The sequence below is a fragment of the Lipotes vexillifer genome, unplaced genomic scaffold, assembly GCF_000442215.2.
Source record: "Lipotes vexillifer unplaced genomic scaffold, Lipotes_vexillifer_v1.1 scaffold109, whole genome shotgun sequence".
In the NCBI taxonomy this organism is placed as follows: Eukaryota; Metazoa; Chordata; class Mammalia; order Artiodactyla; family Lipotidae; genus Lipotes; species Lipotes vexillifer.
The window spans coordinates 1846926-1863681 of NW_006790015.1; the positions used below are offsets into that span (position 1 = coordinate 1846926).

Genomic DNA, 16756 nt, shown 5'->3' on the forward strand with positions numbered 1-16756 from the left:
GTGGGATGTTTCACCAAATTCGTGCCCCACCGCCAAGGGAGTGGGGAGCCTGCAGGAGGTGGGAGGGGTAGGTGAAACCTCAGGTCAGCCGCAAGCCTGGTGGGAGCCCGACCCCAATGCGGGTCTCCTGCCCCCTCTCCCATCCCACCAGCCCCGCTGGGAAGGGTGACTCGAAGGGGAGGGGACGTTAGAAGGAGGCTGGAGGGTCTCAGAGGGCTGGGAGTGGCTGGCGCTGGAGGTATGGACCCAGCGCTAGGCTGGCAGAGCTGGGGTGAGAGGGGGGGCTGGGGGCGGGACGGCCGTCAGTGTGGGGCGGGGAGGAGGTTGTCCACGCCCCCGCCCCGCCCCACCCCGCCCCGTCCCCCGGCCTCTCTCCGGCCACGCGCCGGCTTTCGCTTTCAGTCGGAGGCGCCAGAGGCAGCGGAGCGGGAGCGGAGGCGCGAGGGCGCAAGGGGCCCGCCGAGCCGCCCGCACCCATGCTGCCCACCGCCTTCTGGGCCGCGCTGGCCGTCGGACTGCAGCTCTGGGCCGCAGGGCGCGCCGTGCCCGCCCAGGTACGTGACTCGCGCGGCCCTGTCTGGGGAGGGGGGGGGCGCCATCCCATCCACCCCGGCCTGGCGCGCGTCCCCCGCCCCGGGGCGTCCGGGGCGCCGTGACAGGGGTGCGGGGCTCGGGGCGACGGAGGCGCTGCACCCGCCACGCCGGATCAGATGCACGCCGCTGGAGACCCTCTGGGGACCCCGGGTTTGGCACACGTGCGCCCGGGGCCGGAACTCTGGCCACCGCGACCCGGAGTCGCACCTTGGTCCCTCCGCCGTCGGTGGCCGGCCAGCGGGCCCTGGGCAGATCCCAGCCAGACTGCGGAACCCAACTCCCCTGCGACCCCTGGCCTCTCCGGGGTGACTTGGGGGTGGGGGTAGGCGGTGAGCTGTACTGGGGCTCCGTCCCCACTACAGGTGCCCGGCACCTTCTTCAGAAGACTTCCTCCCTTCTGGGCTACGGTTTTCCTCTTTCTTAGAAATGCTGGGGCTGCGTGTGTAAAAGAACAGGGCCAGGTGTGCAGAAGCACCTAATAAGGGCACAGTCAGACTGTGGACTGTCTTCCATGCCCTTTGCCCAGACCCCTTCCCCAGGATCCACCTGGAGTGTCCAGTGGCCACTTCAGAGCCTGCCGTCTGTGGACTCTGGGGTGATAGGGAGGGAGACAGTGCCCTCAGGTTCCCCTGGGCTGACCTCCCCAAGGTTCTGTGCCTGAGCTCTGGGCGACAGGGGTTGGGGAGGACTTCTGGGCTGGTTATCAAGACAAACATGCTGTCTAAGGGGCTCCAGGGAAATGGAGAGAGCAGAGACCCCAGAGCTGTTATTCAGCGCTAACTGCACCCACCACAATAGCAAGGGAGAGAGAGTGGACAGAGGATTGTTCCACCTTTGCCTCTTGTGGCTGTCTCCGTGGTCTGGTAAGACAGAATAGCCCCATTTTGGACTTGCCTGGTGGCGCAGTGGTTAAGAATCCGCCTGCCAATGCAGGGGACACGGGTTTGAGCCCTGGTCTGGGAAGATCCCACATGCCGCGGAGCTACTAAGCCCGTGCGCCACAACTACTAAGCCTGCACGCCTGGAGTCTGTGCTCCACAACAAGGGAAGCCACCGCAATGAGAAGCCCGCAACAAAGAGTAGTCCCCGCTCATCACAACTAGAGAAAGCCTGCGTGCAGCAACGAAGACCCAACGCAGCCAAAAACAAACAAACAAACAAACAAATTAATTAATTAAAGAAAAGAATAGCCCCATTTTGCAGAGAAGGAAAACTGAGGCTCAGTAAACTCCTTGTGTTTCATGGAAGGGCATGGGGGGCTCTCTTTCTTCCAAAGGGACCCCTCTTCCTTTCCCCTCTTGGCTGGGAGGAGGTGTGCCTCATCCTTTCCTCACGATCTTACCCTGATGGATGGGTGTGTGCTGACCCATCTGGATATCTTGACCAGGGAGGAAGGTGGGAGGTGGCATTGACTCATGTGAGGGGACTCACTGGCTAAGGCTAAAGACACCTTTAGAGTTCAGTTCTCAAGGGCAGAGGATGGAGGTGGTCAGACCAGAACTGACTCATTCACAGTTGGTGCCAGGGTGGGACCTGGGGGCGCTGCCCCAGAGGTTGTTCTGTAAACAGAGGAGGTCAGGAGAGTCCCAGGTCTGAGACTCGAGTGTGGATGCTGATGGCTCTGGTCCCCAGCCTGACTGCAGCGTGCCAGGACTAGGGGCATCACTGTGCCTCAGCGAACCTGGGGACATACAAGCCCCTGGGGGGAGGAGGCACAGGGCTTCTCTGCAGGACAGCAGCCCCTGGTCTTGGAGTTGCTTGAGGGGTTCTCCTGAGTCTCTCACTTCCCTCCCGTGTGCCCAGCTCCTGTATCAGCTCAGGTTCCCTTCTCCGGGACTGTCTTCACAGCCTTTTAGCTGGGCCCCTGGCCCCTGCCCCCTCTCCCACTGATCCTCCTCGGTGGCATCGCTGGGGTGGCCCCCCTCAAACTGGAGTGCCTCTCTCCCTGCCTGGGAAGCAAAAGGCTCCCAGTGGCCAAGGCAGAAACTCCCCCAGGTGTCTCAGGCCAGAGCGAATGAGGTCTCCGGGTGTTTCCTGCCACCTCTCTGCATCGTACCCTGTACCCCACGAAACACGGCCATTGTGTATCTTCGTACTCCATGCTGTCTCTCTCCGCGGTGCACCCTTTCCCCCATCCTTAAGGGTCTTTTGCACGTTTCCCCCCACCCCCTACGCCAAAGCCTTTCCTCACTCTCCCAGGTGGATTTTTAAAAAATTTATTTATTTTCTGTTTTATTTATTTTTTTGGCTGCATTGTGTCTTCGTTGCTGCGCGTGAGCTTTCTCTAGTTGCGGCGAGCTGGGACTACTCTTCACTGCGGTGCGTGGGCTTCTCATTGCGGCGGCTTCTCTTGTTGCAGAGCACGGGCTCTAGGCGCGCGGGCTCGGTAGTTGTGGCTCTCGGGCCCTAGGGCACAGGCTTAGTAGTTGTGGCACATGGGCTTAGTTCCTCCGAGGCATGTGGGATTTTCCCGGGCCAGGGCTCGAACCCGTGTCCCCTGCATTAGCAGGCGGATTCTTAACCACTGTGCCGCCAGGGGAGTCCTTCCCAGTTGGATTTGACCCTCTGCTCTTTGAACTCCCAGCCCTTCATCCCTCTCTAGGACAGACTACCTTCTGCTTTTTAATCTGGTTGTGTTTTATCCACCTCAATAGATGGAAAGTTCCTTGAGGGCAGGTACTGGGGGGTCTTCCTCCTTATTATTAGCACCACAATAGCACCTGTTGTTTGAATGCCTACTAAGTACCAGGCAGCATGCTTAGGATTTAACTACAGAATCTTGCTGAAGCCTTCCTTATAGCAACTCTTAAAAGGTGGCGTTCCCATTTAGAGATGTGGAAGCTGAGGCTCAGAGAAGTTATGGTATTTCCCAGGATTATAGAACTGGAGGGTAGGGGGTGGGGAGGTTCGAATGCAGGTCTGCCTGATTCCAAAGCTCTTCTTACTCTACCCTCCCCATGCCTGTATCCCCCGTCTGCCCCCACCCGGGTCCCTGGCACACAGTGGATACTCAGTTGTGGCAGATGTAATAAATCAAGTTGTAGAAAGAGCCCCAGGGAGACCTGAGCTGCTGCAGGTGTGGCAGAATCACTTTGCGTGCAGGGTTTTTGCCTCCTTTAAAAGCTGTATTTGCTGGCTGGGGTGGAATGCATCATTCATTCATCTAGTCATCCATTCATTCAACAAACAAATGCCAGTATAGCTGGCAGGATAGGTGAGCCATCTAATGGGGATGGGCAGGGCTCTAGCTGTCTGGCTTTCTGTTGTTGCTGGGAGGGGGCTGAGGGGATCTCTACCTGCTGGGTTGGCCTGAGGCTGAGGGGCCTCAATACCTAGGGGCCTGGGGCCAGCTTGAGTTAGGGGAGAGGCTGGGGACTCCTAGCTTGGCCTGGGGACATTAGCCTCTGGTGGAGATGGGTGATCCAGGGTACCTGCTGTCCTGGGATGTCTCTTTGTCCCCTGTCTGATATGCCAGAGGGGAACCTGTTTGCTGACTGAGGATGTGGCCCTCACTGTGGTTCTGGGTTTGGCTCAGTGGCTCCTGGAGGAGTAGCCAAGAAGGTTGGAGGGGGAGAGTTTTGATGCCATCCGTGGGGGGTGTGTGTGTGTTTCATTCAGCTCTACACATCAACTTAGTTCTCAGGTTTATGCCATGTGGGCTGCTTTTCTGTTGCTCAGACATGCCACACACACCCCTGCCTCAGGGCCTTTGCACTTGCTTCCCCTTTACCTTGAATGCTCCTCCCGCTGATATCCTCTGGTCTCCTTCCTGCACTTTCTTTTGCTGAAATGAATTCTTCTCAGGAATGCCTTCTCTGGCCATCCTACCTATAAAAGCTCCCCACCAGGTGCTCTCACTCCCCTGACCTGCTTTGTTTTCCTCTGTAACACTCATGGCCTATTATATTTCTTTCACTTGCATTGTGTCTTTCTACTAGAGTGTTAAGCATGGTGAGGGCAGGGACTTGTTCACTTGTTCATAGCCTAGAAGAGGATTTCTTGTTCTCAGTTCTCTTGACATTCAGGCCATATGGTTGCTGTGGGAGTTGTTCTGCGAGTTGTAGGATGTTTAGCAGCATCCCTGGCCTACCAGCAGCACTTGTCCTTCATTTGTGACAGTTAAAAGCATCTCCAGATGCTGCAAAATGTCCCCTGGGGGGAGTTGCCTCAGTCGAGAACCATTGGCTTAGAACGGTGCCTGGCATGTAGTGGGTGCTAAAAAATATTGAATTAATGTCCGAAAATATTCATCTGACCTTCATAATGACCCTGTTTTATGGATGAGACAGAAGAGTTTGGAAAGCCAGTGGTGGCAGGGCTGGGCTCCAGTTCGTCTCACTCTCTCTGGGATATTTCTCTGGGTTCTTCCTCTGCTGTGTTGAGTCTGCTGAGGCTAGCGGTGCTCTCCCCGAAGTACTCACCCACCCACATCCCCCTCCCGGCTCGTGACAGGGCCACCCACTGGCAGTGACTCAAGAGCCCAGGAAGCATGTGACTTGCCCAGAAGCAGGCAGCGAGGGGAAGCCAGGGGTTACGGTGGAGAGAAGGGTGCTACCAAGGGAAACAGGAACAAAGTGGAGTTGCTGTGGCTCCCGCTTCTGGACATCCCGCCAGGCCCCAGAGAAGCAATATTGATGACTTAGAAGAAACGCTCTGGCCTCAGAACTGGACAGACCTTGGCTCACTTCTTACTTTGCTGTTTATAGACTGTGTGACCTTGACAAGTCTTTCCATCTCTGGGAGCCTGCCTCTGTGTTCCCATCTGTAAAATAGAAATGATCCTTCACCTCACTGGCTGGTTGTCAGGATTAAAAGTGCTTTATATGCTATGCAGCCCATTGGTGGCTATTTGAGCATCTGTGGCTTCGCAGGGCCTGGGAGTCACCGTGGAGGCAGATTCCCTGTCTCTGAGCCACAGGGCTCCGAGGTAGGGGTGGCAGACCTCCATTTGCCCAGAGCTCCCGCCCAGCATCCCTGAGGACAGTTTCCCTCCTGCCCACCTTCTCCTGGCTATGCTTCCTGATCCAGAGCCTGCTTCCTAGGGCCTCTCACACCACCTACCCAACTGCCTGGCCTTAGGAGCCTGGCATGTGGCACAGGCTGCAGGGTCAGGAAATCCTCCTCTCCCCCTCCCAACTCCTTTCAGTGAGTGACAGGTGCTGGATCTCATTTGAGGCTGAGCAGGGGGCACATGTGGCATAGAATAGAGGAGTCTCATGACCTCTCTGTGAAGGGGATGCAGAAGGCCTCGACTTTCCCACCTGCAAGATGGGCATGGGCTGATTCCAAGCTGTCTTTAAAATCTCTTCCATCTCTGACCTCCGTGATCCGGAAGGTTGTATTTACCTGTAACCCTGAAAAGGGGAAGCTTTATGTAACCCTGAAAAGGGGAAGCTTATGTGACCTCTTGTGAGGTCATGCTGTCCATCCCCAAGCCTCCAAGTGATTTCCGAGACAGCAGGACCCTGAGGAAGGAGCACTGGCCCGGGGCCTGAGAGACCAGAGTTCCCATCTGTACACTGTGGTCACCGGCTCACTGTGTGATCTCGCTCGGGTTACGTAACCTCTCTGGGCCTAAGCACCCCTGTCTATAAAACCTAACAGCACTGATCCTAACACTCCCTTGGAATGTTGGGGAAATATCAGTGTTGCCTGTGCTTGATGGAGGCCACAGACTGGGGGCGAGGAGGGTCTAAGAGTTTTCCCAGGAAGGAGAGTCCACCACTCCCCACCATTAATATCTTTGATTCCCTGTCTCTCTTCTTGCTGACCTCAGTCCCACTTGTTTTAGCTGGAATGATTTCCTTGACTCAGGCCGCAGTAGCATCAAGATTTCCTGGCTGTTGGTTAGCTTGCGTCCGAGACAAGATGCACAACCCTCAGGCAGAACAGGCTTTACGGGTTTCCCACCTCCCTGCCCCTTACTACCTAATTAGTCCCTCTTAAAGTTCAGAAGCCAGACCCTTTGGGGCACCACGGGAAAGTCCGTGCTGTGAGCATCACTGCGGGGCCTGCCGCCTGGGATCCCACAGGTTCAGGGAAGCCTTGAGTGCGGGGTGGCGGGGGGGGGGGGGTTCCTTGAAGAAGGCTTTGTCACCTGTGATGGACTCATAGCTGTCCCCCTGGTTCTGAGTCCCAGGGCTTTGGGTGTTTGTGCCCCTCTGCTGAGATGTTGACTGTGGGGCTGGGACTCTGGGGCCCACGGTCATTTTACATCGTGTCGTGTCATGAGGTCACAGGTGGTGGTGACATCACTGTGGTTTGGGGCACTCGAGGTGCGAGCCCAGGAAGAGAAAGTGTCTGTTCACCGTCGGGGGTTTGAAGGAGTCGATTTCCATCTGCCCCAGGTGTGAGCAGTGCTGGGGGGAGTCGGGGGGCAGGGCAGCTGTCCAGGAGAGTCCAGACTCCAGCTCTGGTCTGTCTCTGCCCTGGTGGCCTGTTGACCGTGACACACTGCCCTAGCTCTCAGCCTCCACGTCCTCTTTGCAGAAGAGGAGAGGGTGGAACAGGCTGCATCTCAGGTGTCACCTGCGGAGGTTGAGGATCGCAAGACTGTCCATTTTGTTACTAGAACAAGACCTGTTAGCCGGCTCGCACGGCTGCAGAGCCCATCTCCCAGGCCCCAGGCCGGCCAGCCGCCCTCCTGTTCTTGGTAGCAGATACTGAGTGGGCACGCGTGGGGACAACTGGCAGTGCGGGGTGACGTCGAGGGGCACGGCTGGATCCCTTTGGCCAGCAAACCACTACTCTGCCCCCGGCTTCAGAGCTGGGACCCCGGGTTGATTCAGTGCTTTGGCTGGAGGAAATCCCCAGGGGCTTTTGTTTTCCTCTGCTGTCCAGACAGGGGCCCACCTGTCTGTTTCCACCTGAGCCTGGCCCTGCAGTGGGTGTGGCTGATTTGGCCACATATTCAGGGAACTGAGAGGGCCTGAGGGTGAGAGCAGAACGGGGAGGGATTTGGGGCAGGGGGCTCTGGATGGGCATCTGCCAGACTGTCCGTGGAGAGCCTTCTCCAGTGCCATTCAGGAGAGATGCCAGAGGCTGTGGAAGGGACCGGAGCTTGGGGCTGGGAGTGGGGGTCCCGGGCCCAGCCCTGGCTCAGCCTCCAGCTCGGGAGGGCGTGGCCAGTTCCCTTCTCCTCTCTGACCCTCAGCTGGCCCAGCTGGAAGTGGAGATCAGCAGAGACCTGGCCCGGCCTGAGTGTTAGACAAAGGGGAAGGGGAAGGGGATAGAGAGGGTCAGTGACTTTGGGCAGGAGGTGGCCTGCAGCTCCGGCATCTGTGGGTCTCCAGCTCAAGGCCCAAGTCTGGACTTGACAGTGACTCTTAGGGAAGGGCTCCCAGCACCTGGCTTTAGTTACCGGGACGGCCGCCAGCATCCTGGGCACCCCTCCATGTCCTCCCTCCTGCTGACCCAGAGCCCCGCTTCTGTCTGCCACACGCAGAGGTTCAGCTTGTCCCTGGTGAGCCTGTCACCTCCTGCTGTGCGTTCACAAGCCCCCAGTTCTGCTCCTTCCTGTCCTGTCCTCCTAGCTCTCTCAAGCCCCTCCCCCCCCACCCCATGGCTTCACTCGCTTCCTGGCCTGGCCCCTTGGTCACCCCCCTCATCTCTTGACACCTTCCTGACGCTGTCCCCCACATGCCTCTTCCCGCAGTGACCACGCAAGGATCTTTTTAAAAGCGGAGCCCTGGAGGGTGGTCGGGATTGGGCTGAGTGGATACAAGGAGTAGGGCTAGCAGGGGCTAGCAGCTAGGGCATCCTAGCTGGAGCAACAGGCCTGTTAGGGGTGGTGATGGCCCTTGAGGCTATAGGCTGTTTAGGACCAGTTTCTGGGAGTAGTAAAAAGTTTAAAAATTAAATTAAAACATTGTAGCAACTGTAATTATTTTTTTTAAAAGTAGTTATGTATTCAGTATTTTATTTATTTATTTTTGGCTGCGTTGGGTCTTCGCTTCTGTGTGAGGGCTTTCTCTAGTTGAGGCGAGCGGGGGCCACTCTCCATCGCGGTGCGCGGGCCTCTCACTGTCGCGGCCTCTCTCGTTGCAGAGCGCAGGCTCCAGACGCGCAGGCTCAGTAGTTGTGGCCCACGGGCCCAGTTGCTCCGCGGCATGTGGGGTCTTCCCAGACCAGGGCTCGAACCCGCGTCCCCTGCATTGGCAGGCAGATTCTCAACCACTGCGCCACCAGGGAAGCCCCCCACTGTAATTTGTGGAGCGTTTACTAAGCACTTTACATGTGTTATCTCATTTAATCCTCACAACAGTCCCATGAGGTATATACTGTTATCAGTTCCATTCTGCAGATGAGAAGACTGAGGTTTTTTAGCCTCATTTATTTAAAAAAAAAAAAAGCAAAACTCCTTTGATGCTGCCCTCCAATGGAGGGGAGTCTGGATTCAAAGCCAGGCATCTTTTTTCCAGTGACCATGCTTTCGGCTACCGCACTCACTATGTATCAGGAGTTGAGAGCCGCTGATAGTTTTTGAGTGAGGGAGTGACCAGAGCAGAGGGTGTATTAAGAAGATCACTCAGGCCTCAGTGTGAAGGACAGATGAGGTGGAGAGAATGTTGCAATAGTTTAGGCGAGAGCTCTGGCTGAGAGGTTAGTAGCAGAACAGGAAGGAAGGATCAAAGGCTTCAGGAGGTGGGCTTTGGGCTGGACCAAAGACCTGGGGTGGGGACAGAGGCACTCGGGAGAAGGGGAAGCCGCCCCTCTCCACCCCATCCTGCAACAGGAGGCGCCTATGGCATCAGCCCCATCCCTGCAATCTGACCGTGGACAGTGTCACCCTCGTGTGTTCCTGGAGTTCTCGTGCTCAGCCCCAGGGTGAACCCGGCTTCGCTCACCCTGGCCGCTGCTGGGGTGGACGTGAGGCTGGGCAGGGCGGGCCTTTGCATCTCAGCCATGAAATGTGATGAGCCCCCCATGGGCAGAGGGCCAGGATTCCCGGGGGCCTGCCTGCCTCTGCTGCCAGGACCTTGGGACCTTCTCCCTGGGCTTTGGTTTTCCTCTCAGTGGTGAGGTGGGGATAAAAGGGGCCCCTTCTGTCACTTCCCTTTGGGGTCTGGGAGAGTGCAGCAAACCCTGAGCGAGGACTGATGTCCGGGGGTGCTTCGTGGGTGTCAGGCATGGGTCTAATGCATTACATGCCCCAAGTGCCTTCTGTCCTCAAGGCCACCTGGGACGGGTGTACCATTATCATCCCCATTTGATAGGAGAAGCAGTCGAGGCACAGAGGTTAAGCTTTGGGCTCAGGCTCTCAGCTCACCAGAGGCAGAGCCAAGATTCCACCCCAGACAGCCCCTTCCGAACTCTGTGCTTAAACTACCACCTAGAAGTCACGGTGGTTGCAGTGGCCATGAGGGGCTCTGCCATTCTGGGGACGCCACCCTCTCTCTCTATAAGCCCGTTTCCTGCCCAGTTCTCCTGCTAGCCCCAGCTCATTTCAACTAATTGGAAATGAAACCTTTTGCTCTGTTAAACAATTCAGCATCTGTTAGGTACCCGCTGTGGGCTGTGCGCTGGGCTGGGTGTAGAGCCATGAGTAATAAAAACCCAACGACTAACGCTCAGCTCTTGCTGCTGCTGGGCATGGCGCACTCCACACGCCTTGGCCCAGTGAATCATAACCGCCCCATGAGGTGGGCACTGCTTTTGTCCCCGTTTCAGAGATGGCAAAACTGAGGCTGGTGAGTGGCAGAGCTGGGACCGAAACCCAGGTGTCTGGTTCAGAGCTCACGCTCGAGGGTGCAGACGGGGAGACACAGGGAAGCAAATGATTAACCAAAAGGTGGTCCATGAATTACAGAGATATACCCCCCCCCACCTCAAGGGGGACGGGTCCGGAGAAGGTTTCCTTGAGATGATAGTGGAGGGGACTCTTGAAGGAAGCCAAAGAGTTAGCCCTGCAAGAGGGGAGGGCAGGATGTTTGGGCAGAGGTAGCAGCAGGAGGACACGTGAAGGAGGGTACCAGAGCCAGAGGGATGATGCAGGGTGTGCTGAAGACTGAGTGGGAGATGCTGGCAGGGTCCAGGCAGTGGCCCCTGGGCCCCAAGCTGAGGACGTTGAGCTCAGGACAGACTTGGTGTAGGAAGGTGGCTTCAGGTCTGTCTGGGAAGCCTGGGGACCAAGAGTGAGGAGGTTGTAGGTGGTGGCTGGGCCTGGGGTGTGTGTGTTGGGAGGGGATGGAAAGGGTTAGGGTGTTTTCTGCAACTAGACCAAGGGTTCCTTGAGGGCAAGGACCACACCCCGGTATCTTTGTACCCCGGTGCTTAACACAAAGCCTGACCCCAAGAACCGGATACCAGCCCGGGCTTCCTGTCCTCCCCCAGCTCACTTCTAAAGCGACATCACAGGCAGCAGGCCGGGAGTGGGATGTGTCACCCTTGGCCGCCGCCTGTGATGTGGTCGGTCCTCCTGACGTAGATGCCGTTCCTCTCCGTGATGGCAGATGAGCCTCCACCGCCTGGCTCTGGCGTCATCGCCGTGTCAGCTGCACCCCGAAGTCTACGGGACTCCCGAGAACCCCCTAAGATTGAAGCCCAAATGGTTCTGCTGTCTCTCAGCATATGCCAGGGCCCCAGAGACCTGCCATGGAAATGATGTGGTTTCTCTATTGGTTGAAGCCGGTTTCCCTCCCTGGGTCCTTGGGCAGACGCCTCTGCTCTGCTCCATGGCTGCAGTGTCTGGAGACCCTTTTGCCTGGGAGAGTCATTGAACCCGCCCACACCTTGCTCACTGTGTGTTCTCCGGGGAGTCACTCTCCCTCTCTGGGCCTCTCCTCTGTGAAATGAGGGAGCAAGAGAAGATCACGGGGTATAAGCCTGTCTGAGGACACTGAGGGAGGTGCGGCTGGGTCTAGTTCTGCCGCTTGCTGGCTACGTGGCCCCGGACATGGTATCGAATCTCCGGAAGCCTCTGTTTCTGCATCTCTAAAATGGGGTGATGCTGACCTCATTGTGTTGGTGCAGAGATAAAACAAGAGAATGCATGTGAGCGTGCTCACTCAGCACTGTCTGCACACCGTAGGTGCTACTCCTGGGTCTGAACAGTCCCTGTCTCTCCCACTTCGTGAAAAGAGAAGTTTTGTGGGGCACATGTACTCCTCAGGCCTGAAGCTTCCCCCCGTGGCCCTCTTCCCTCCACGTCCCCTTCCTGCTCTCACCCTGCTCAGGGGTGCTCCTGGGGGAGGCTGGGAGTGGGACCCCTTCCCAAGGGTACTGGCATCTAAGTGGGGCGCGGGGGGGATCCAGAAAATCAAAAAGCCTGGGAGATCCCCGCAGTCTTCCTCAGTGCTGGCAGGAAGGGCAGAGGGCTCCACAGGTTTAGTGCTTTCAGATGACACTGTCTTGGTGGTGGCCACTTCCTCCTCCCTCCCCAGGCCTGTCTTTCTTTGCCTTCCCCTCTCACAGTCTATTTATAAATAGGAGTAGGGACTGAGGGCCCCCACCTTGGGGTGCATGCAGGGTCTTGGTCGGGGAGCAGGGAGGCAGGAAGTCAGCTGGCGCGGGGTTGCCCAATTCCCCAAGAAGGTGCGCTGACTCCACAATCAGAGGGTCTTGCCTGGTGCCCTGGCCCTGCTGCTCACTGGGCGGGCCCCAGTGCAGTGCCCACTCTGCCCTAGTCTCGCTCCTCCAGCCCTGGCTGCTAGCTGTGGTTTCTGGTCCTCCAGGGTGAGAGTTGGGAGGAGTGGGAAAGGGAGGGAGTAGAGGGCGGGGAAAATTCATGCCACACCCACCAGGTAAGTCTGGTCCTGCTCTGGCTCTGTCCCCTGCCGGCCTCTGAGGCTCACCTTCTTTCAGGGACTCACAGCCACATCCCTGTCCCTTATCCTGGACACTGTGCCCTCTGGCCACTTAATGGACCCCTGGCTGCTGGGTTTTGGTCACTCACGCAGACTCTTTATTTTGGGGTCCCCTCACCCTTCCAGGTGTTCCGCTTGAGTAAAGTCCCTTGGACACCACCCAAGGCCACTACCCTAGAAAGCCCACATCTGGCCTGCAGGCATCCCCTCCTCCCTCTGCCTTAACGAGGCCCACTCCACTGTCCCTGCAGCTGGCCTACTGCCATCTCCTGACCTTGGGCTTCTTGAGGACTGGGCCTGGGGTCAGCCTGAGGGTGACTCCATAACTCCAAGGGTCACAGGTCAGCTTCCCCCCCAGACCTGCTCTCGAGGAGGGAGGGAAACTCCCTCCATTGCAAGGCCTGCATGGGCCACCTAGCGCCTCACCAAAACTGGGCCGCCTGCCCCCAGCGACGTGTCCTCGCCGTGCCTGTTCTTAGCTGAAACCAAGGCAGAGAGAGCCCGGTTCTAATATTCCATCCGACACAAGGCCACATGTGTGTCAGGGCCTTTGCAGACCCTTAGAGCGCCCCCCCTCTGGGTCCCCTGGGAGTCTGGGAGAAGATGACGGACCCAAGTTAAGACCCCCCCGCCCCCCGCCTTTGCGCCTACAATAACCCGAGGAGGAAGGAGGAGGCCGGGCAAGGTGTTATGTCACTATTTTACGGATGACAGTGTTGAGGCTCAGAGAGTAAGTGATGTCCCCAAGTCCCCTAGGACCAGCATATGCATCCAGATCTTCTGAACTGAGGCCAAAGCTCCTCCTGTGAGGCCAGGTGTCCGTATACCTGGGGGAATGGACATCTCCAGCCCCCCTCCTCCCAGGGGACACCTGCTCAGGCCTTCCTCACCCTCGGAGAGCGTTTGAGGGGCAGAGCTGGGGCAGGGAAGCCCCTCCCCACACCCACCCTTAGCCTTGCCTCACACCCCAGCCCCTACCTCCTAGGTCACTCAGTTTTTCCACCTCTCATGTGGGTGGGCCACCCGCCCCATCCTCCTGAGGTCTTGGGAGGGGCCTGAGCTTTTTGATGCCCATCCTTAAGAAGCCAGAGCTGGAAAGGGCTTAGAACCTCAACCAGGCCACACCACCATTTTACAGATGAGGAAACTGAGGCACAGAGAAGCTAGTTACCGCCCACAGTAGAAGTGCCTGAGTGGGGGAGGGAGGACCTTTGGGGTGGGCCCAGGGCAGGGAGGGTTGAGATCCAGTTCTTCCTGGGGCGGGGAAGGAACACAGAGCCGGAGGTGAGGAGACCTCTGAGGCTCAGTCTTCTCATCTGTGACTTGGGAATACCAATAGTACCAACCTCACAGCACTGGAATGAGGAATCAGAGACGGTAATGCATGTGAACAGCTCTGCACGATGCAAACTTTCAGGATAAGGTGCTGCCGTTTCTGTCTCCTAGCGCCCTCACCTTCGCCCACCCTGGCCTAGCTGACCTGACCCTCTGGCTGTGCCTGGAACACGCGGAGCACATCCTCCCTGGGGCTTCTCGCCCTACCTTGCTTTTCCCTTTTCCTTAGCTCCTGCTACCACCTCCCATTTTCCACTGTGCGTGTCTGTGTCTCCCCAACTAGAGCCCAGCTTCCTGGGCAGGGACTTGCTCATGTTTGTTGCTGAGTGCCCGGCACCTTCATGTTTGTTGAATGAATGAACGAACGTTTCCACCTTTGCCCCTGTCTTTCTCCACCACTAAATGGGAGGTCATCTGAGATAATCTCTAAGGTTCCTGCCAGCCCTGAGCTGCTGCGCCTCAATCCCACCCCCGCTTCTGGGCCGTGTTTCCTGGTCATCGGCTCGCATGTGTCCCTCCAGCACTTGACACAGCTGCAGATCAGCTGGGCCAACCCTCCCTGTTCACAGGCTCCTACCTTTGAGCCTTTGCTGACCTCGCTCCTGCTTGCTGAGGAGCTGCCAGCTCCTGACAGGTCAAGGAGCCCCGTGAAACAAGCAGTTCTGGGAAGGGCAGGGTCTCAGGTGCTAGATGTCCCTGCCCGCTGCAGGAGACGGGCTCTTCTGAGATTCCTGCGTGGTTACCTGGGAAACCAGGTCAGAGCTGAGGTCAGAGGATGTTGGCCTGAGGCTGAGAGAAGTCCCTTGCACTGGTGTGTGTGTGTGTGTGTGTGAGAGAGAGAGAGAGAGAGAGAGAGAGAGAGAGAGAGAGAGGCGCATGTGCCCGTGTGAACCAGCTCCCCAGGCTCCGCTCAGCATGGAGGTGGATGAACGGGTGCTGGTGGTACAGTGGTGACTCAGGGCAGAGGGTGGATCCCAGGGGCTGGCCCCTTTAGCCGTCCTGAGGAGGGGAGCAAAGACTTCTCCAGTGGGACCAGAGCAAGAGTCACATCCCAACTCCACCTCTTCCCTCCCAGACCTCAAACAAATGACTTGATCTCCCTGAGCTGTGAAGTGAGCACATGCCCGCCTGCTTTTGGGGGGTAGGAGTGGGATTCTATAAAGTGCTTGCAGCCTGGCCTGGCAGATAGTTGGTGCCTAATAAATATCCTGTTTTTTCCTTTCCTCTCCGAAGGGCCAAAGCTGAGAACCTGGAAGACTGCTGGAGGCCACATGGTGGGAGAGGGTGCTGAGTTTGGCAGGCGCTTGGGGTCCTGGGTCTGTGTTGAGGGGAAGGGAAGCTTGGGCCCACAAGAGAAGGGAGGCAGGATAGGGGTGTCGGGGGTGTGGCTCTTCTGGTGTAGCCTTGGGTGCATCACTTCACCTCTCAGCCATCTGTGAAATGCTGGTGAGGAGTCTATCCGATGGGGGGCCCAACACGTACTGTCACTCCTGGGTCGTAGAGGAAATGGAGCTGCAGTCTCCGATGTGAAGCAGCTCTGAGGCCTGTGCTGGATGAGCAGTGGGCCCTGCTGGGCCCTTGCGCACAGGCATCACGCAGCCTGCCACCAGCCGGGCCCTGGCATGGCCTTTGGGAAACCCCAGGAGGTGGGTTGGCTTCTTTCCATCTCTATTTCCCCATTTGTGAAATGGGCACAGTCAGATGTGCCTCACAAATTGGATGTTAGATGGGTCCTTCCTTCTCTCCTTCCTTCCTTCCTTTCTTCCTTCCTTCCTTCCCTCTCCCTCCCTCCTTCCTTTCATCTAGCATCCTCTCTCCCTCTCTTTATCTATCTGTCCATCCATCCATCATCCATCCATCCGTTCACCCATCCATCCATCCATCGTCTATCTTCTCCAATCTCCCCCAACACACACACACACACACACACACACACACACACACACACACACACACACTCTGGGTCACAGACTTCCCACCTGTTAAATGAGTGATTAATGCTCATCAGTGATTTCCAAGTTTTTACTTGGGGATGCTGTATTTTGAGAGATTGGGTCTGCTAAGCATGCTGAGTGAATTCAGTACTACCCAATTCAATTCCTCATTTTAAAATGTCAGTCAGAGCTCCCCTGTGGGTGGGTGGAGTGTGGCTCTGAGCCTCCCTGACACCAGACAAAAGAACAGAAGCTTCCATAGCACCGAGTTTCCCAGAGGCAGCTCACCATGTTCTGGGCACCTCCAAGGACCCTCCGCTTGTATGGCTCCTTTGCTGACCTGAGGCCTAGCTCCTAGGGCTGTGCCCCAGCTTAGCCTCTGCTCTGGTGAGCAGGGCAGTGGAGGGAGTGACCTTTTGTCCCACTCTGCAAGGGGCTTTCTGTTCCTCATTGTTTAGCCATGACAGGGCAGTGGTTTGGTTTTTTTTTTTTTTTTTTCTTCCTGTCCAAGAGGATAAACAGGCCTCAAGATTGCTTAAAGGAGGGCTGACCTCCGCCCGCTGCCAGCAGCTTGGGCTGGAATCAGAGCGGCAGGGGGAGGTGGAGGGAAGGGGATTCAGAGCGGGATTCAGACAGGAAAAGACCCTGGAGGGGAGGCCGCCGGGCAGTGGTCTGGGGGCCCTGGGGGTCCAGCTGCCCGCCTTTGTCCCGGAACCCTTGCCCCATGGGTGCAGAGAGAGCCCAGACTTGGCCAAGGCAGGGCCCTTTCCCGTCAGGTCCTTTGGGCCCTGACAGGAAATCCTCCCCCAGGCAGGGCAGGCGCCGTGGGCTCACCACAGAGGGCTGCCCTGGCGAGGGGGGGCGGGGGAAGGAGGAATCCTCTCCCCGCCGGGAGCTGCCGGGCCTGTGGCTCTCAGGGTCCACAGGACTGAGGGGCTCCCCTAGTTACCCCTAGGGTACTTGCGGGGAGGAAGCCCACCGTGTGCAGGGTCCTTGAGACCTGTGCCCGCCACCCTGGGGGGCAGGGGGCTCGAGGGAAGGAGGTGTGACCCCTCCCTGCCCTCAGGATGCTGTCTGCGGTGCGGGGGG

General features: G+C 57.6%; 1 protein-coding gene across 2 annotated transcripts in view; it reads left to right on the forward strand.

Annotated features, from left to right (window-relative positions):
- The first annotated feature begins 476 nt into the window (after window positions 1-476).
- Window positions 477-16756, forward strand: part of TNFRSF1B (TNF receptor superfamily member 1B) — a 33678-nt gene continuing 17398 nt past the window's right edge. For both annotated transcript variants that reach the window (XM_007463178.1, XM_007463179.1), the window contains exon 1: window positions 477-554. In XM_007463178.1, coding sequence (XP_007463240.1) covers window positions 477-554 — 78 coding nt within the window. The remainder of the gene's footprint in view (window positions 555-16756) is intronic.